General features: G+C 46.5%; 2 protein-coding genes across 2 annotated transcripts in view; both read right to left on the reverse strand.

The window, feature by feature from the left end:
* Positions 1–3617: 3617 nt before the first annotated feature.
* On the reverse strand, positions 3618–6387 carry TLX3 (T cell leukemia homeobox 3). Its single transcript, XM_074229759.1, has 3 exons — positions 5829–6387; positions 5099–5342; positions 3618–3828 (listed from the first exon to the last, which is right to left on the reverse strand). Exons 1-3 carry the CDS (start codon positions 6385–6387, stop codon positions 3618–3620), a joined length of 1014 nt encoding a protein of 337 aa, XP_074085860.1.
* A 9164-nt stretch (positions 6388–15551) lies between these two features.
* RANBP17 (RAN binding protein 17) overlaps positions 15552–21391 on the reverse strand; it is a 350271-nt gene continuing 344431 nt past the window's right edge. The window contains 3 exon segments of the mRNA XM_074212426.1: positions 15552–16244; positions 17036–17163; positions 20967–21065. Of these exon segments, the coding sequence (XP_074068527.1) occupies positions 16148–16244; positions 17036–17163; positions 20967–21065 (324 nt within the window). The 3' untranslated portion in view covers positions 15552–16147.

Consider the following 21391-nt stretch of genomic DNA (forward strand, 5'->3'; position numbering starts at 1 on the left):
CATTGCACTCAGAAAAATTGTTTCTCGCTGTCCCCCACCAAATGCTTCTCCCGTAGAGAATCTCTACTCTCCTTGAGTTTCCCCACCTCCACTTTTTAGGGGTTCTTCGTTGAGATACGTTTTGGGGAAAGCTTCCCCCCTCATGGAGTCCTTCAGTTATTACAAATGGATTTCCCGTCTCCTCAAGAGTTTTGTACTCCAGCTAACTTGGAGTTGAAGGTGGGGTGCAAGGGATTAGAGTTAGGGAGATTTAAGCACACAGATTAAGCACTTTACTTCCTTTCTGAGGCAAAAACCTGTCAGTGAGGGAAAGAGTGAGAAGTGTCTCCACCCCCCACCCCCCGAGTGGGACTCCTAGAAGAAGCAGGTGACTTCTAGGGACCCCAACCTCGAGTAGGTCACTGGACTGATCCGGAAGTATTGCTGCCCTATGACTCATTAGTTTGATTTCGTTTCCCGAAGATTTCAGAAACAGCTAAAATGCTTGTTAGAAAAGAGGAATAAGGGAAACGAACCCTTTACAGCTCAGAGAGAAACCGGGAAGATCAAATCAATCTCAAGAAAAAACAACGGATAAAATAGGAAACCCTCCTCACTCTAAATTCAAGTGGACCCCAAATACAGTCTAAGACTCCCACCCCAGGGTTCTTGGTCTCAGTTGCCTTTGTTATCAGAAGCACAAGAAGGCTGAGACTTTGTGATCTTTTAGAGAACAGGAAGCTTGAGCAAGGGAACAGCCCTTGTTTTGGGAAGTTAATGACAAACCTGGAAGGCATTTCTGTCCTTTTCTATCTAGAGTGTGATGAGTAAAAAAATCTTGACTTTAAGTGGAGATCATTAATGTCAGAGGAGGTTGGCTGAGGGTGGAGCACATGGACGTCCAACTTGGGCGTTGGTCCTTTAGTTCTCTAGTGCTTTAGGATTTGGAGTTCTTGCAGAGCAGGCACTCTCCTTGATTTCTGATGCTGGGCCTGGTAGAGAATGTGCCCACAGGAAAAGGAGCAAGCCACTTCCATCATCTCTCTTGGATGCTCAGTGACAAGCCCCAGATGGGTCCAGAGTGTAAATGTTGAAGGAAGGAAGACTGTATCAATTTCCTCGGTCTAACGAAAGTCAAGCATCCAAAGTACTAAGGAAATGGGGAGATGGTTTTCTAGAGGAGAAGGGTTGAGAAGGCAGGAGACACCAAGGCCCAGGAGGGGACTGATCCCTGACAGGGGTCTTCAGGACAGACTTTTTAGGGGGTAGTAGCACTGAGAGCCCAGGAAAAAAAAAAGACAAATATAAGAAGGGCACGGGGAGAAAAAAGGAAGGAAAAGAGAACAAAAGGGAGGAGAAAAAAAAGAAACAAGTGAAGGGAAGCTAGTAAGAAGCAGAGGGTCTCTGAAGCCTGGATACAGAATCTTGCTGTGAATCATCAGAAACTATCCTACATAAAACAGCAATAGCTAGTTAACAGAGGCTAATTCTGGTTCATCCAGCTCCTGGAAGACAAGAGTTGGCTTTCTATCTTCTCAGGGGAAACAAACAAACAAACCAAAAAAAAAACCTCTCTAAGTTATTTATGATGATTAGAGCGATCTTTCCAGAAGCCTGGCATCTCCCCCACCTGTTTTTCGAGGGTTCTTCTGGAGAGACTGTGACCTTCAGCGAGAAGCTCCAAGTGCAAGAAGACGTAATTCTGGAGAGTTTATGGATTCTCCACGCTTTTGCTCTGCTTTCCTTATGTTTCCAGAGTCTTTGGGACTATGGGAACGCAACCATGCACCTAATATTGGTCCACATTCGATCCTGCCGAAGATTGATGGCTTTGAGATCCTCAGAGGAATGTCAGTTTTCTGTTTATTAAGCAATGACCCGGCCTGATCCTCCCTAAAAGCGACCAGACGTACGTAGGGAAGAAGAATAAAGGGAGAGAGGAGGATTGAGAAAGGAAAAAATGCTTTCTCTTGCCAACCTCGAGTCTGCTCCAGAAAGCAAAGAGGACAAAAACCAGAGAGACACCGACCACTCCCAGCCCAAGACTGGTAAAGGAGAAGACACTAGTTTCGTTAATCCTGTCTCTCCCCAATACTCAGAAGCTCTTTCTACCCTTCTCCATTCGTGGTCCCATTTAGGGGGTTAGGGTTTGTGAGGTTTAGGCAGAGGATTCTTGCTGCTCCTAATCGGAGACACAGTCGCTGAACTGGGCCTTAATACGGAGAACTGATCAGATTGGTCATTCTAACACAAGTATCTTCCATAACCACTATCGCTCCCTCTCAGTCATCCAATTTACCGGTTTCATCCTACCTCTCCTAGGAGTACCCCAAATGCCAAGATGCTGAGGAAAGAGGAAAGATAATTGGTGATTGTCCAGCTGAGAAACAACTCTGAAGAACAGATCGGGGACTGTCGCCCCTTAAGTGCTGTTCACATCGGAGCCAGAGTGTATATACTCTCATGGGCAAAAGTGCTTCTTCCTTGGACATTCCATTGCCCTACCAGTTTCTTGTCTTTCAGCCTGGGGACCATAGGGGAGAGCAGCCCTTACTTAGATCTAGAGTATAATCTTCCTATACCATCCTCTTCCTCTCCAGTAGTCATCCTTAAGCCCTATGAGTCCCAGTCAGTGCCCATGGCTGCTCGCAGGTTCCTGTACTATAGCTCTAGCACCAAGTAGCTTCCTCAGATTTTCTCCTACGTCTCTTTTTTCTTCCTAGTAGCCTCTGGAGTCACAAGAGCCTGGGTTCGAGGGAGGGAGATGGTGGTACTGACTGACCTGGGCACGATCCTCCGGGAGGGCTGCGGTGGCGGCTCCAGAAGAGAGCTCGAGTCCGTCCCGGAGTCCTCCCGGGTCGGAGCTCTAAACCGAACGTTCTAGTCCCGGGAAAGGCTGAAAGGTAAGGAACTGGCCGAAGAGCCTTTGGGCAGGTGGGTCCCTCTGCCTTCACCGCAGCTCCCCCCACCCTAGGTCCCGAGCCGGGAGAGGAACAAAACTATGGAAAACTAAACAACAGGAAAAGAAAAGGAAACGAAATGAAATAAAGTGAAGTAAAATTAAATAGCTAAATTTTATTAAATAAACTTAAATAAAGTGGACGAAAATTCAATAAAATAACGGAACAAAAGAGAAGGGCTCTGCCCCTGTTATCGCCCGGAGTCTGGGGTGGCCCCCCAGCCCCAGCATCCGTCTCCACCCAACCACCCCCAGCTCTTCCCACCTCCCGGGGGGAAGCAGACGCGGGGCGCCGATTCCTAAAGAAAACTTTTATTTACACGTTTGGGCAAAAGTACAAAGTATTATACAGGCGCCCCGCCCCGGAGGACGGGGCGGGTGAAACCTAAGGCGCTTTGTCGGGCCCGGGGCGCGGGCGAGGGCTGGGAGCCGGCGGAGGGGAGGGAAGGCAGGCCCGGATTGTGCTGCTGCGCGGAGCCCTCGCTAGCCCCGGGCCGAGCGGACCGGGCGGGCGGCGATCCGTGCCTCTCATCCCGCCCCCTTCCCGCCCGCCCCCCGGCCTGGCTCGACCCGGCCCGGCCCAGCCCCGCTGGGAGGCCGCAGTCGGGGGCCGGTCCCTAGCCCCGAGGCCCGGGCTCGGGCCCGAAGCGCTCTCGGGGAGTGGCGGCCCGGCCGCGGCTCAGACCAGCGAGGTGACGGCGGGGACCTTGGTGCCCTCCTCCTCCCAGGGCTGTAGGTTCTGCAGCGCGAACAGCGACGAGTTGTGCAGACAGAGCGGGTCCGGCTGGATGGAGTCATTGAGGCTCTTCTGGAAGGCGTCGTGCTGCAGCTGCAGCATCAGCCGGCTCGCCTGCTGCCTCTCGGCCTCCCTCTCCTCCGCCGTCTGCCGCCTGCACGGGGTAGGGGAAGGGGGGACTTACTCCAAACCCCGGAGCCCTTCCGCGCTCCCCGCCCCTCAGTTAGCTCTCACCCACCGAGTCTTCTTTCCCTGAGCCCCGAGGTCACAATTTTTAAATTTTCTCCAAGGCCGCCGATGGCCAAGAGCTAGAGCCCCGAGGTCAGGCGGCTCTTGGAGAACGAACTGGTGGCCTCTGTGGAGAGAGAGGGGCTGGACTGAACGGGGCGGGGGGGGGGGGGCGCAGACAGGAGGTGGGGTCGGATAGAACCTGCCTGACCTCAGGAAGCAAAATCGGGAAGAAGCCGCAGAAACCTGTCCCAAGAAAACGGATTCCACCAATTTGGGCCTGTTGGAGCCAACGAGAAGGCTTCACCCCTCCCCCAACTCCTGCTCTTCTCTTTTTGGTTTTATTCGGAGGTTTTTTGATGATTTAGCTTTCTCCGCGGGAGGGTTCTCCGCCAGGCTGCGGCTGTGTCATTATTGTTATTTAGACAACAAAATTAGTTTTGATTCAGTAACAATAACGACTAGAAAATGGTCTGCTGCCTTGAGAAACACTACTTATGTTTTAAGGGAGATGGCCCCTCAGAATCTTCTGTTATTGATTTATCCCTTAAACCATTTCTCTGAAACCCTTTCACCCAAATCAAGAGAGCCCCTTTAACCCCTTTGGGAGACTGGAAAAGAAGACTGAGGAGGGGAGGGGAAACTGGAGAAGATGAGAGAGAGAGAGAGAGAGAGAGAGAGAGAGAGATAGAGAGAGAGAGAGAGAGAGATTTAAATGACAACGAAAACAAAAACAAAAACAAAAATCCCACCTAAAAAATGCGAAGAGCACAGAGAGAAGAGTGGAAAAAAGGGTAACAGAAAAAAAGAAGCATGAAGGAGAAGAGGAAATATAAGAAGGAAAAATAACTGGGCAAAAATGAGAGCGGGGAATTTTAGAGATGGATGGAGGTGGAGATGGAAAGACGTGGGAAGGAACTGGAGAGGAGAAGAAAGAAATGCAGGGTGATTAAGGGGGGGGGGTAATAAGACCGGGAAGAAAGGCAGGAATAAGGAAATGTGCAAGGTGATGGAGAGTAGAGGCTTGCCGTTGTAGGGCGGACACAGGAGAGGTGAGAATGCACAGGGGCAGATAAAGAGCCAGAAAGACCGAGAGGAGAGTGCAGAGGGAGGAAGACAGGAGGGAGGGAGGGAGGGAGGGAGGAATAAACAAGGCCAGGCTAGGGCCGGCTCCAGGCCAGGCTGCCTTCTCTCACCGCCACTTGGTCCTCCTGTTTTGGAACCAGGTCTTGACCTGCGCGTCGGTCATCTTGAGGGATTTGGCGAGCGCCGCCCTCTCGGCAGAGGCCAGGTACTTCTGTCGATGGAAACGTTTCTCAAGCTCGCAGATCTGCACGCGTGAGAAAGATGTGCGTGGCTTCTTCCTCTTCGGGGGCGTCCGGTTCTGATAGGGGTGTCCGATCCTCCGAGTGACCGTGAAGGGAGTGAGCGCGGCCGCTGCTGGAGAGATAGACGGGACTTGTTGGTGCCCAGTCCAACGGCACCCTAGGTTGGCCGGGGGACAGAAGTGGGGGGGGGGGGGCTTCCCGAGACCCCTGGCCCGCTTAGGCCTCACGGTCCTCTCCTGATGCAAACCTTACTTATTCTATTCGGTTCCGTTTGTTCCCATAGCTCTGGGGCCCGGGACGACCTTCTAGTCCATGCCCCCCGCAACCCCGCCCCCCCCAGTCCTCCTGGAGACCCGATCCCCCCACCCCAGCCCGACGCCGCGGGGGTCTCTAGGGGCTCGGGGCTCGGAGGCCTCTCCAATTCTCGTTATTCGGGGATTTCTCCCCCAGAGAAGAGACCTGGGCCGGCGGGCGGCGAGATGAGCGGTTTGGGGGGGACGAAGGGCACGAGACGGGGAGCCCCTGACCTTGGGCCCTCGGCGGCCGGCGGGCTGGGCAGCGAGGCCGCGGAGGGGGCCCCGCGGGCGGCGGCGCTCACCTGTGAAGCGGTCTTTCACGAAGCGGCGGCTGCTTTCCATCCAGGGGAAGTTGAGTCCGCCCAGGCTGGGCACCGCGGGCACCGCGGGCATCGCGGGCAGCGCGCTGGGCAGCGGCGGCGGCACGGCCCCCGGGAGCGGCCTGTGCGCGGGGACTCGAATCACCCCGGCGGGAGCCAGGCTGAGGTTGACGCTGTAGGATCCCGCGTCCTCAAAGGGCGCGCCGAGGCCGGCGAAGGAGGCCGGCAGGGACGGGTAGGGGGCGCCCGGCCGGCCCCCGGGCCCCCCCAGGTAGCCGGCGCCGTCGGGGCCCCTGGGGGCGGGCGCGCCGTCCTGGTCCGGGCTGTTGAGGATCTGGTCGATGCCGAAGCTGATGGGCTCGTGCGGGTGCGGGGTCTGCGCGCTGGCGGGCGCCTCCATCCTGGGCGGGCGGGCGGGCTGGGCTGGGCTGGGCGGGGAGGCGGCTGGGTCCCCGTTACGGCGCAGCCATGAAGGGCCCGGCGCCTCTCCTCGCACTGAAACTTTGCCAAGAGTGCGCGGGCCCGACAGGCTCTGTGTCATCTTTCTTGCACCGAACCTGGAGTTTCCGCTGCTAATTTCTCTCCCGCCGCTGCCATTGGCTGCGAGCAACAAGCCTCTCTCCTCTCATTGGCTCCCGGGTTTCAATAAAGGGCTAATTCATGGAAATAGGAGCTTAGGGACTGTTCCAAGGTGACATCATTTTAACAAACGAACAATAGGTCAAATTTATTAGCCGGGATAATGGGCGGCGGGTATTAGCGCCCGAGCCTCAGCCTCCGGACCCCGGAGCCTAACGAAGCCGCAATTAGGAGGCGCTCCCCGCTCGTCCGGGCCCGGGGCCACGGACGCCTCCGGCTCCGGCCTGCCTCCTGCATCTCTCCCGTGTTTCCCGTTTTGACCCGCAAAAAAGCCACAAACCGGCCCGTAGACACAAAAACCACCGAACCCCGCCAGGGCGGCCCCGCAAAGCCTGGCTCCCCGCCGGAGCCGGGCGGCCGGCCCTGCTGCCAGCCCGGGAGCGCTTTCCGCGCGGATCCCGCCCCGGAGCGCAGCGGGAACCTCGAGGGTTTGCTTTTCGGGGGGATGCCGGACGCTCCCGCCCCGCGGGGCCCGCCGACCCGCTCCCCACGCGCGGTGCGTCCGCCCCGGCTCAGGCGGATCCCAGGCTCGCCTTCCCGGCCGAGAAGAACCGCGGAGGAGCGAGGAGCAGGAGAGGGAGAAGAGAGCGGCGGACCCGCGTGGGGTGAATTTTGTCCGGAGCTTCGGCCCCGGCCCGCGCGGTGAGTTTGGAGACGCTCCCTGGCGCTGGAGCGGGACCAAAGGCGCTAACAATTCAATCAGGTCCAGACGCATTTACTTAGTCCAGGGTTATAAAGGGAAATGAAAACGGGGAAGAGAATTGTTCTTAATGGGATGTAATGGGGTTTGATCAGCACCCGAGGGCGGCGGAGTCTCGCTGTCCAGGGGACCCGGGGAACCCCAAGGCCCGGGAGGCGTGGTGCCTCAGGGGGGCCGGAGATCTGGGGACCCTGGCCGGCTCGGGGGGGAAAAAACGAAATCCGCGGTTGGGGGCACACGTGAACATCGTGGTTGCTAGAAACGGGCCCCTGGGGCTCCTGGCGGGAAGGTGGGAGGCCCCTCGCGTGCCCACGCTCCCCCCAGTCTGGGTTACCCCGGGTTCAGTGTGGGGCCCCATCCAGGCCCCTTTCACACACCCCGAGGCCACCTGGAGGTGTCCCCCCCGCGCCTAACCCGGAGTCTCCTCTCTAGGGGCAAAAGTCGGAAACTAGGGTTCCCTGGTCCGGCGTCAGACTTCGGGGTTCCTGGGAGCCCGAAGGCCCTGGCAGAGCGGGCCCCGAGGGTCCCCGCTGCAGGGACAGGGGCACCGCAAGAATAGCGGAGACCAGAGGGACCAGATTCCCCCTCCAGACGCCCCCTCCCGGACCTCCCACCGCCCCTCGGGAGGGGAGAGGCGGGCGCCCCCCCCCCCCCCCCCCCCCGCTTTGTTAGAGGAAATTGCAGGTTGATCTGCATAATGGGCCGGGCGCCCGGGGCCATCTCTTTATTACAGACGGGCCCAGCGATCAATCCTAGAGGCGAGAGACCCCCTTCACTTTCCCCCTTTGCAGTCTGCCTGACCTTGAGGGCTGCCCCCAAGTGATGAGCAGAGGGGAAAGGAAGACCCGCTCCCCAAAGTCTCTCCTAAGGCGTGCCCGCAGAGGGTCTAGGAGGTGGGCGTGAGGCTCCCCACCTCCAGCTAGCCCCAGTCGGTGGGAGGGAGGAGACCTGTCACCATAGTAACAGGAGGTATTGCAGGTAGGCGTGGGGTAAGAACTGTCTTCCTCCCCAGCCGGCTGCTTGCCTAGGTGAAGGTCCCCGCGCAAGGTTGCTTTCAGCCTCCAGCAGGGTCAAGGCTGAAAATGAATCCAAGGAGGATTTATTAGGCGCCTACAATATGCCAGGCACAATAATGCTGGGCTCAAAGTTTACCGAAACAACAGTAAAGGAGAATACAAGTTTATAGGGTTCCGAGCAGGGACTTTTGGATTCAAATCACTTTACTGACGAGGAAAATTGAGGTCTGGCTTTTGATGGAGACAAAAACAACTTAAAAAAATACCTTTTAATGCAAATGTTTTAACCATCTTCCTTTTAATCGAGCTTCTGGAGAACAGACCATTCCTCTTACCTAAGTTTGGGAGGCGAGATAGGAAGTCTCTGTATCTCTTGTTTTGGGCCCTGCACATTTCCTAGGCCCCTTCCTTCCTTCCTTCCTGCCTCCACCTGCCTCCTCCCAGGTGTTTGGATTTAGACAATATGCCCATTCCCCAACGTCTGCAGGAAACAAGTCCGATGTCAACCTTTGCCCTTCTTGCCTGCCCCTTTCCTTCATGCCAGAGAGAAGGGCACTTGTATTTGTTTATGAAACATTATTTCTGTTGCTGTCCGATTTCTTTTAAGCACAACAAGGGAGGCCAAAAATGCATTCCTCCCTTTTACAGGCAGACCCTCTAGTTCTGGGAAATGAAGGCAGAGGGGAAAGAAGCCACATCTCCAGTTCATTTACAGACTTGAAAACTGGGGATTGGGGGTGGGGAGAGAGAAGATGTCTGGTGGGCACAGTGACACCATTTGCCCTTTGCTGTCTCTGTATTCATCTTTACACTGGGAAGCCTGTTAAATGAGGACAAGAGTGTATGTGTACACATATAAACATGTATGATTCATCTTGCATGTAGACATATTCATACACATGCATGCATAGAGGTATGCAAACACACACACACTCCTCTCCTCATTTTTGACCTGCCTGAAGGTGCTGTGTGGGAATCAAAGGATAGATAGTCACTGAGCCATCTAGACTTCCCCCCAGTGTTCAGGAGGTTCGTTGAGTTGGATAGATTGCATCTCTCCCCCAGCCTTCTATCCCCATAGCCTGAAAGTTATAACACAGGTTGAGCGTCTCAACTCCCTGTTGTACAAGGGCACATATATCTATATGTATAGGCAGAGTGTAGAGGTGCTCATCTGTTTATGCATATGTGTGCACACATTTCATATATATATATATATACCTAGGATGCCTAGGGGATTGAGCACGGTGGCACCAATGTACTCTGCTGCTTCCTTTCTAAATTTTGACCCTTAAATATTCATTCCCAAGACTTCCAAGGTGAGATGGAGAAGAAACAAACCAGAGCTATGTGGATTCCTTTGGCAGTTTCAGGGTTTTGTACCATAAGAAAAGCGGACTGAGTTTCAGGTTTCCTTGAACTCAACACAGTCTCCCTTTTTGCCTGGTAGGTGGTCATTCTAAAAAAAGGTCAGGATGCCATTCTTAAAAAAGGGCAGGAGAAGAAAGTATTTAAGAATGCTTTTAGAAATGTTTAAGAAAGAAGGGGTATTTAAAGGCCAAAGTTAAGAAAGGAAATAGCAGAGTACATTGGCCCTACCATGCTCAGTCCCCTTGACATCCTGCATACATACATATATACATGCATTATGTGTGTGTATACACACATGCATACTCCATGCCTAGAGTAATAGAATCACATAGGATCCTAGAAGTTTTGAACTACAAGGAATTTAATTTGTTATAACCCTTCATTTTATGATGAAGAATCTGGAAAGGTTAAATGCCACCTAAGGATGAGGAAATCAGTGTGATATCTCTTATTCTTAAGTGAGATCTGGCAAATGGTAACTGCTGAGGAAAGGTAGTGTATGTGTGCTGGGTAAGGGGACAGGCATTATCTCTCCTCCAGAGCTTGTTATTGCAGCATCTGTGAAGATACCACAGGAGAGTAGGGGATTTCAGACCTTTTAGGAGCATCTGTTTTGGTTGAATTCATCTACTGCTTGAATAGTCTTAACTCCTTTTGGACTTTTCTCCTCTCATACCTGTTTCTCTACTAAGGACCTCAAGTCAGTTAATCACCTGTTCCCTTCCCTCTCAAAATTCAACAGCCCACTCTCTTTGCCCTGTGAGGCTATCCTTTCCCCCTACTTTTCACTTTGGGCAGGCAAATTGTCACAAAGGCTTTCTGGAAAGGCCTATAGGAGTCTGTGGAATAATTAGAGGCAAGTGACACACATGTCTCAAAGACTGTCATTACTTCTTGCTCCCTACATGCTATCGATCAAGCGAAAAGAGGGGGGGATTAAAAAGGGACATAAAGATTCAAAAGAGTGGGTGAAGTTCAGGACTCATGGTACCATGAGGAATCCAGTAGGATAGGATTGAAATACCCTGAGCTGTCTGGGAAAGAGAGCAATTTATTTGGGATCAAATGAACAGTGGCTACAGAAGTAGTCACTCACTGCAAGGGCAGGGTCCTTCTAGAACTTCTTGCTCAGTCAAAAGCCTTAGGGACATGTCTGGTCTTTACCTGACATGGTTGCTGATAGTGTTCCTGACCACGGACCAGCCCTGAGCTTTCTCCTTGTCTCAGCTTCTCAGTTTGTAAAGTGAGGCTGGCCAAAGTCTCCTGGGTATTTGATCCCTGTCTCAGACAGGGAGGTAGCTAGAAGGAGGGGCTCTGATAGAAGGAATGGGAATGAGAAATTATTCCTCCTAAAGTGCCTGAATGACTTCAGGGAGAGACACCAGTTAAAAATTTCGAGTCCTGTGAGTTGAGATTGAACACTCTAGAGTCCGAGGGCTTAAGAAAGAGGGAGGAAGAGGAGTGATGGCAGTAGGGGCAGGAGCAAGAGTTAAAAGGAAACAGGAGCAGGAGGAAGAGGAAGGGCAGGGGAAGTGAAAAGATGGGAGGAAGAATATAGAACAATGACAGATATGAGGAATAAGGAAGAAAGTGGCATTTTTCAGTTGGGCGTGGGCCTAGGAATAGGAGTGGGTAAGGAAGGCAGGAGAAAGACAGAAGAAAATAAAATAAATAGGAAAGGTAGAAGAAAAAGGAAAATAGATATAGGAAAAAAGCCAGTATTTATAGGACCATGCCTCCAGCAAGACGAATATTTGATTTGAATATTTTAAGAAGTGATAGAGCCATTATAGTTTTACCCCCATTGCAGAGTCCCTTTCTTCCTTTAAGGCATAGTTGAAGTACTGGCTTTCACATGAAGCCTTTTCTGATCACCCCAGATGAATGCCTTCCCAATCAAACTGCCATTGTAAGTTCTTTGCAAGTATGAATTGTTTCTTTCTTTGTACATGAATCTCCAGTACCGACATACAGTAGACACAATACTTATCAGTTGATTTATTTGGTGACAGGACTTCTTGGAGTTCCAAGGGCAACACAGATTAGTGGGTGTTTAAGATGATAAACTAGACACACCAAGCATCGACCCCTATGTCCTGTTGAATTTCATGGGGGAGAATGGTGTTTATTTTTATTCATATTCAAATATTATCTTCAGCAAGTAAATAGGGAAGACATTATAGTCTTTTAGAGAATAGGATTCATTTAGGCAATCACTTGAAGGGGTAAGAATTATATTTTTTTACTGTGTTTTTCTGGGCCATGGTTACACTGAACCTTCCTCTGCCCATTATCTCCTTTCCTATGTGACAACCTGGGCTATACCCAACAGAGGCATAAGTTATAAATGTGTATGTGGTGGTTTGGTTTCGTCCACCTGTAAAATGGGAGAACAGGACATTATGTTCCCTAATGTTCTTTCCAAATTTAATGGTCAGTGGTCTGGTGAGGATGGAAAGCAAATCTCTCTCTCAGCTATCAGGGCTTCTGATAGCACAGCAGGGCAGGAGGCCACTTTAAACTTTCTGTAACAACCATACCGTTTGCTTCCCAGATCCATCTGCCATTTTTCCCATTTTGTGTTATACAACTTTCCTTTCCTCCTGACAGATTTTTCTACTAAATTTGACTTAGTTTCAACAGTTTTGTTGGGCAAATTACATTAAGACGGATGCTGTAGGTATCCTTTATGGTTTATTTATCGTGATACTGTTTGTATCTCACATTTATAAATAACTTATGTTATGGCTTTTGTTTGTGGAAATGTAACTTACATATTTTATTACGCTTTCTGTAAACCTCAAAAAGAATCTTGTCAAGGAAGCGCTCTTATCAGCAATCCAAACTATGATGCGTAAAACCTATTCTAACATTACTCTGACATTATTTTTTAATATGCCAAGGAAGCATGTTATTTCTCTGTAGTTTGAAAGGTTTGCTGTCATCATAAACTTACACCTCAATAAAACATTAAAAAGTCTAAAGAATTATTTTATAAAATTCATAGCAGTGGATGAACCATTGCTGTATGGTACATATGCAAAGCATGGCCAAGTCTTTAGCCTTTTCTAGGAGACCACCCCTTTTGTGGAGACTCTGTGGGATCTGAAGCTTTCCATAAGCCACACCCTCAAAGTCCAGGCTGGGAAAGATTACCTTTGGGTTCTATACTGCTTTGCAGTTTACAAAGCTCTCTTACATATTAACTTACTCATCACTCAGAAGTAAGAAAATTACATTGAAATCACAGAATATTAGAGCTGGGGCCACAGAGATGGAAGTCCATTTACAGATGAAGAAACTGATGTCCAGAGGGGTCAAGTGACTTACTTGTGGTCACTTAAGTAAAACAGGGCATTATGCTATTGTATTCTATTTTGGTATCAGTAGGGATTTTCAGTACTTTTAACCCAAAAGTAAGACCAGTGTGGAAATTTCAATGGTACCATGATTACATTTTTAGAAGTCCATGTGTGAGGGCAACATTCCATGTTTTCAAATCATAAGCAACAAGGAACCCTGTTTATCTTCTTCTTAAAGATCCTTCCTACCTAGTACACATCTTATATAAAAGGTCCCAAGGAGGCTCGATCTTCTGTTTCCTGTCCCCCCCCCCCCCCAATTAATCTTGGCTCTAAGTTAGGTTCACTCAAATGAGGCATGCTATTCATACTGCTTCAGATTTTTAAGGAGGTGTTCAATTTTTAGATCTGGTTTGGTCAGCTTTTCAGAACTCACTTGTGAGACTATCACCAGGAAGTCTTTGCTACCCCCCACCCCAATAATTTGAACAAGGATTTCTCTCCTAAGAATGGAGAACAATTCTCCTGGAAGCTTGTAATGGGATCCTCATTCTTCATTGACATTCTGAACTCTAGTGTAGGCACTTCCTGAGGAAGGAAAAGAGCAGAGAGGCTGGGATATTTAAAAAGCACATTAAAAAGTCCGTGTAAACAGATTAAAAGAAGGCATGAAGCGTTGGGGCTCTGCTAGCTTCATAATTAGATGTGTAGATTTTTGAGGAAGTCTATGAGGCAATTTTCTATTTCAATTTTTTATAAAATATTTCTAGATTCTGTCCTAAAATTCCTGGGGACTGGCACTGTGTGTGCATGATTTCACAGTATGAATGGGTGTATATCACTCCAAGATATGCAGGAGTGATTTCATATGAATTTTTTTGGTAGTGTGTATTATTCTGATTATGATGATGATGATGATGATGATGATGATGTGTTTTTTCAGTTTATTATTCTTTGATGGGTAGTTTGAGTTTTAACCTTTGAATCAGTTTCCTCTTTAGTAAAATAGGGATAATAGTACTTTTACTATCTACCCCAGGAGACTGTTGTGAGCTCTGAAAATATTTTGCAAATATTAGAATTGCTACGTAATGTGTTATTACTGTACATGGTTGTAATCTCAGTCTCTTACCCCATGTGTAGGTATGGTTAGAAATGCTCTACAGATAGTCTTGCCTAATGATAACTAGCATTTTCAGAGTTCTAATGTTTTCAAAATCTTACGAAACTTAAAAATAATAGCTTTTCACCCTCACAACAACCCTAGGAAGGTAGGTGCTATTATTATCTTCATATATAAGGAAACTTAGGCAGATAAAAAGAAGTGATTTGCCTAGGGTCACACAGTTGCTAAGTTTCTGAGGCAGGATTTGAACTCAATTTCTCCAGACTTTCCTTACTGAATTTTTATCCACAGTACCATCAAGGTACCTCTAACTGCCTGTCCTTGTCCCTCTCAATTTTCAAGCTTAAATTCACCTTTATTACCTGGTTTGAGATAGTTGGGGTGATGAGGCCTGGTGATATGAATCACCAGGGCTCATGTGAATCCCTTCAGGGAGATAAAGAAAACCAAGGGTACTTTAATAATTTTTAACTGAACATTTTAAGCAAAATTAAGATGCTTGTCCAGCAACTGTTTTATAGCAAAGATGCTCTCATAAATAGGATTATGTCTACATATTTTGTGGGCAAAAAAGTTCATGTGAAGAAAACCTTCAGAATGATGAACTTCTAAACTAAGCTCCTTTGAAGCAATTGATGTTTTACAAAGTTCTTAATTCACTTTTATCAATGGTGATCACCTTGATGCCTTCAACAAAAATATAAAGTGACTGTTTTAAAAACTGGAGCATTTCTCCTTCCTTAATTACCAATAAAATTGAATCCTTTGTATTCTTTTCCCAGTCCCCCTGTGCTTACATCAGCAGAATGTGGATTTTGAGTTATTGAAATGATTCTGCTGTTGTATGCTGTCTGTTGTAAATACTGAAATATTCAGAAAGGTTTAAAGAAATATCATCTGGTAAGAAATAATTCTAACATCAATGTGCATATATACCTTTTGTTTGAGGACAATGAGGTTTTTTGTTTGTTTTATCAAAGTGATAAATATATTACTAAGCTGTATCATGAACATGATGACAATAAAGTATAAAATAAGGTGGGAGCTGCTTCCCTTGAATTAATATAATATCACACGTAGAGTACAAATAGAAAATGGATCCTTCTTTAGTTTCCTGGATTTTGGTTAAACCATTGATCTTCATTTCCTCTCCCTTGGAAAAGTAATCAGAGTGGCCATGTAATAGAAACAAATTGTGCTTCACCTACTGTTACATCCTTTTAAGTCTTGCACTTGAACTCCCCCACCCCCACCCCCACCCCAGTTCACATTGTCTTTGGCACCAATAAAGTCCATGGCCAACCCATGAGCTTGCCAGGATGGATATGCTGCATTTTCTATTTTAGACATACACTTCCACCATCACTTAAAGCTATATGGGAGCAAAAAGGCTTATGCTTGGCAGACCCCAGTCTTCCGGAGTGAGCAATCTCCTTCTTTCTGAAGAAATGTTCTTGCATGTAGCAATTGTGAGGCTTAATTCTTCTAGACTGAATCACTTCAAATTCATACTAGTGAAAAGAAAACATCGTTTGTAAGTCATTTAATTGTATTACTGTCTCTCTGCTTTATCAGATGCCATTGTGTAGGAGAGCTCTGTGAGCAATCCCATGGGTCACCTCAGAGAGCTCCCAGCCTTGTTCTAAGTGCCCTTATCTCAGCGTCTCTAACATTTAATGTTCTATATTCATAGAAAAATAATGAACTTTATTAATTTAACAAGTTCAAATGGCATTTGTCTCAATCTCTGCTCCTCTGTTTTAGTTAATATAGCCCATGTTGAAGACTGAATCCTTAATTTTTCTTTAAAAATGTTTGTGAATTCTCTGATTTCATAATCCTTAACTAATACACATTTTGGAGAAAACCTGTTTTTATTTTGTTCTTTGGTTAAATATCATTTTTATACCATTTTACAGTATAAGAACAAATAGCAAGGTTGAAAACATTTTTTTTAAAGCAAAGACTGTGATTTTACATTGCTCTCACACTTATAAATTCTTACAATTAGGTCAGAGTTATAAAAATGCAGATATTGTTTAAAAAAAATAATTTCCTCTGGGCTGGCCCACATCAGCATATTGAGGCCCAAACCTTTCAGGGTCTATTCAAAAACATTATTCTTCATAGGAGTTATTGAAATTGGGTCAGTTCATCATGTCCAAACTGCCTGCCTCTATGCTTCCATCACCACGCAGGGCATCAGCCATATCTCTTCTGAAGACTGACAGATTTTGAGTGAACCTGTAAGAAAAAAGTTGGCACATGATGAAAGGGTGAGCTTGGATGCTTTTCTGTGGTGAGTCAGGGTTCTTCAGAACCTTGGACAGATCCATGTCTTTCAAAGTAGAACCCCTCTCATTTTCCTAGAAAGGAGACAGCTGAGCCTAAACAGGGGCATAATAAACTTGACTGTTAACATTAACACAGTATCTATGGGCCATTTCAGGGGCTCCCAACTGAAGTCAAACTCAGCCACAGGTGATTATGTGTGCAAGGAAAAATGCCTGCCAGGATGCACATGCCTTAAGTTTTGTATCACAATATTAATTCTCAAATATCACATAGTAACCCTGTGTTATTTAGCTGTTGAGTTGATAGACTTATGCCATTCTAGTATTGAAACCATACCATATTCTTAAAGATTTATTTTTTTTTATTAAATAACTCTTTCCTTGTGCATCATTTACACTTGTGATCAATGCAGGCCTCTTTTGCTTAAGATTATGGGGGGGTGCAATTCAGAACTGTTATTTGTGGTAAATTAAATTACAACATCATTGTGTTAAAAGTGAAGCTATTGTTTCCCATTATGCCAAACTGAAAAACTATAGGAGAACAGGAAGAGTTTATATGGCATTGAACTTTTTGGTGACACAGGGTTGATGTGAGAAAAGCATTTTGCAAATCCTATGATGCTGCAAATATGATTTCTCAAAACCAGAAGGTAAACAGTTCCAGGGAGTTTCTACTCAACTAGTTGTGTGGTAGAGGAAAGACATCATCAGTAGCTGTGCTTTTTGAGAAATACTTACCTGTCTCTGTTCTTTATCAGCAGGTTCTGTTCTACACCCTCCATCAGGCTTCTGAAACTCTGGGCCAGGACTTCATGTTTGCCAATGGGCTGGCTGTTTATCAGACTCTCCCTCAATTCACTGAAGTACTATTAGGAGGCAAGCATTTTAGACAACGAACTGAAACTGATAGGGCTCAGAATTCACAAGCTTAGGAGTAGGGTGCAGGAGTGCTGGTGAGCAGCTCCCTCCCAGCCCTCCATGACTTCCTCATGTGACCCTCAGGGGCTTTCTTTTTGCTTGTATTTGCTTCTGTGCCTGGTTATTGGGCACTTCCATGCCTGCTTCCCAGAGAAGGCTCATCCTGGGCAGAGCTGTATTTCTTTTTTTTTTTTAGGGTTTTTTTTTGCAAGGCAAATGGAGTTAAGTGGCTTGTCACACAGCTAGGTAATTATTAAGTGTCTGAGACTGGATTTGAACCCAGGTACTCCTGACTCCAGGGTCGGTGCTTTATCCACTGCGCCACCTAGCCGCCCCCCAGAGCTGTATTTCTAAGTCATAGTGGGGAAACTTGAAAGAAGTGGAGACCTTAACTCCAGTGGCCATGTCATTGTCATGCTATGGCTGCTCAGGAGCGATGGTATTCACCATTTTCCCCTGAGAATCTCAGTGCTTTCTTCCAGGATGCAGAATCAAGGGTACTAGACTAGAGGTCAGATGCCCTGAGGGGGAATCCCCTTTTATTTTAAACTTTGTGACCACAGGTAAGTCAACTCACCTCTGAGACTTAAGCTTCCTAACATTTCTAGGAAGACTCTAATGATACCTGTACTCTCTAGCTCAGCATTGTTGTCAGCAAAATATTTTGTAACTTTAACATAAAATATAAATATTATGGTTGTTATCATTATTATTATTTGCTGGTTCTATTTTTTCCTTCTTTTGACCACACACTAGTAGAGGATGGTGGGGACTAGGCTGAGAGAGAAATTTTCTCAAATGTTTTATTTTGGGATTAACTCAGAAATAATGCTGATCAAACACATTGGTATGGAAAGAAAATAAGCAGTGTGCAGTGGAAACAGAACCATATGCAGAGTCAGAAGGCTTGAGTTCATGTCCCAACTCTGCTACTTAATATATCAGGCATATGACTTAACATCTTTGGACTTCTACTTTCTCATTTAAAACAAGAGGGTCAAAAGAGATTATCTAGTTCATCTAGGAGATCAATTCCATCTCTAGATCCTCTGAAATAGTTGAACTGAAGAAAGCAGGGTGGTTGGGCCCAGAAACACAGAGGTGCCACATGAGCCCTGATGTCTGGTTGTTTTGTCAGGTGAATCACTGCCCCAAATGACTCTAGACCACAAGTATCAACCATGCCTGGTCCACAACAAACCTCATATTGCTAGAATTAAATTAAAATGCAATTGGGAAATATTTAGTAATATAGATAAAAATAGAATAAAACATAGATGGCAATACATTTTAAAACTGAATCCTATATGGCCCACAGGGATCCTTCCTATGGAAGTTTCACACCACTGTTCTGGATCACATTTTGCAATCACTGAATATGTCTGGTTATAAAAGGGCAACACTCGGTTTGTTGTGGTGGGAGAGAGAGAGAGAGACAGACAGAGAGAGAGAGAGAGAGAGACAGAGAGAGAGAGAGAGAAGGTGGAGAGATCAGGTGTTGAGGACAGAAAGGAAGAAGCTGGTAGTTCTTGTTCATTTATGAGAGTTCTTTTCATGACACCTAAGTGAACTATTTGATATTCTTGGCCTCTAGACAAATACATAACATAGCCTCTTTGCTGAGATCTGTTAGCTTCTACAGAAACAGAAACCTTTATGCTAAACACAGCTCCTAATCATTGAGAATAGTCTAATTTTAGCATAAAGGCAACATTCTACCAGGCATATGTTTATTCTTTTGAGCCCAAATGGCATGATATTTAATTTCCATCATATGCTAAAGCAGCTCACATCAAAAATACACATAATTAATATGTAGTCAGACTAATACTTAAATATGATATATCAGAGACATTATACTTAAACTATAGTGTCTTCCTGAACAAGATTGGGAATGCACAAAACTACTTATTTTTCTCTTTTATAATGATGCAGTGACTCACACCAAATAGAAAATTATTAGTTTTTCATCCCAAACCATGAAATATTGCCTCCATCAGTAAAGTATAATATTGTGATGTCATAAGCTTTTTCTAAACACTGAATTTGCCCTTATTCCCTCTCAATCATTTTAAAAGAACTGCTCTCTTTTATAGAGCTTGGATTTAAATCACAATAACACTGAGGGAAGATGAATGACAGTGCTATTGGATGTGGCTAAAATTGGATACTTCAGCACAGGTGAATGATGAGACAGCTCTTCTCTTTTTGATATATTTTCTTTTTCTATTAGTTTCCTTCCATGGCTGGGATTTCAGTTTGAATTTTAATGTATGCGGCTGCCTCTAATCTCAATGTCTTTTTCCCCCAGTACTATCTTATTGTATAGACAATTCATTCTCCATAGCAGTAATATACTGCTCCCAGTGATGGCCTGAGAGACAGAACCATCATCAGCAGGAAGCACAGTGTGGCCAGTATCACTTCAGTAGACACTTACATATTCATTCTCTCTCTCTCTCTCTCTCTCTCTCTCTCTCCTGAATACCAGGTCCTTTTCTAGCAGAGAAGTGTCAGTAGCTGCTATAGGGATTTCACACACACACACACACACCCTTCACACAGGGAAGATTCCTCTGGGGACGGAGGGAAAATGTCAAGTCTTTGCTTCAGAGGTAGATGAGGAATTTTTGAGGACCCATGGGTTGGATTTTCAGGTTTTCTTCTTTGCTTTGGCCATAAGAATTGCCTGGGACCTTCAGGGGAGATGGAAGAATTAAAAAAAATTGTTCTGTGTTAATAGTTGTTTAAATAATTTTTAGTTTAAACCAGCAACAAAGGCTGGCAGGGAATAAAAGACCCATCCTACCAAACAACAGGTGATTCTTATGCCCAATTGAAAAGAATAAGCTCTGGGGCTGGAAAGAGGTGTAGCAGAAGGGTCCTTAGGAAAAATCAGCCCTGGGGGAGCATGGGTGAACTCAGATACTGAAAGTGAAGAACTGAGTGATGGTTCAACAGGGGCAAGTCACTCAAGCTTTAAGTCTCTGTCATCCTCTGTAAAAGGAAGATGATATATCACTAGCTCACTGGGCTGCTGGGGAAAAGTGTCCTGCATGTCTACAAGCATTCAAGAGATGTGCTATGATTATCTGCAAGGCTGGCCTCACCAAGAAAGAGACCTAGGGCTGCTGAAGCCTGCAAGGAGTTGCCCCTTGAAGGGAGAAAGAGAAAAAAAATGTAACTTCCTAATTCCTTCCATTCTATGACTACCCTTGTGGGGTTTTCTCTTTAGTTAAAGGACATTAATCCCAAATAAAAATGACTAGTACGGGGGCGGCTAGGTGGCGTAGTGGATAAAGCACCAGCCTTGGAGTCAGGAGTACCTGGGTTCAAATCCGGTCTCAGACACTTAATAATTACCTAGCCGTGTGGCCTTGGGCAAGCCACTTAACCCTATTTGCTTTGCAAAAATCTAAAAAAAAAAAAAGAATGACTAGTACCTCATCAATGCATTAAGGCAATCAATCAAAGCCCTTCCCTTACAAGTACCCAATGAAGGCAGAAGTACCATTGTCCGCACTATTGTATGAAAGAGGAACATGAGACCAAGTGATGTGAAATAATTTCCCCACAACTGAGTGTGGGAACCAGGAATTGCCCCCAAATCTCTCCACTGCAGTACTTTTTTGATCAGACCCCTTCACTTCTGCAGAAGAAGCTGATGGTCACACTGTCCTCCCCCCCCCACCACTGCCACCTTTGAGAGCTGCACACTTGCTCATCCTCCTCACTCACCTATAACACTCACCTTCTCATTGAGCAGGATAAGGCCCAGCAAAGGCCTTGATACTGACCACTGGTTCCGACAGTCCTCGAAAATGATGGTGTTCATGAGGACAGACATCATCTGAAATAAAGTAATGACCATGAAATTTGCCCTGCTGTCTTGGCATCTTCCTAGATGACATCTACTGAAGTGTCCCATCACCTGCCCCACAATGGCCATGAAAGCCTCTTCTATAAACCTGTACATTCCATAGAGAAGCAGCTGAAGCAGAGTAGATAGAAGTACAATCCCCAGTTTTAGAAGCTCATTAAAAAATCAAATAGTACCTAAAGAGGAGCAATGGGTACTGGGGGGGGGGGCAGAACTAATTTCCATGTTACCCAAAGAAGAATTAGGGGGAATAAACTAATAATATCTTTTTTTTTTAGATTTTTCAAGGCAATGGG

Source organism: Macrotis lagotis, chromosome 1 (assembly GCF_037893015.1).
Source record: "Macrotis lagotis isolate mMagLag1 chromosome 1, bilby.v1.9.chrom.fasta, whole genome shotgun sequence".
In the NCBI taxonomy this organism is placed as follows: Eukaryota; Metazoa; Chordata; class Mammalia; order Peramelemorphia; family Peramelidae; genus Macrotis; species Macrotis lagotis.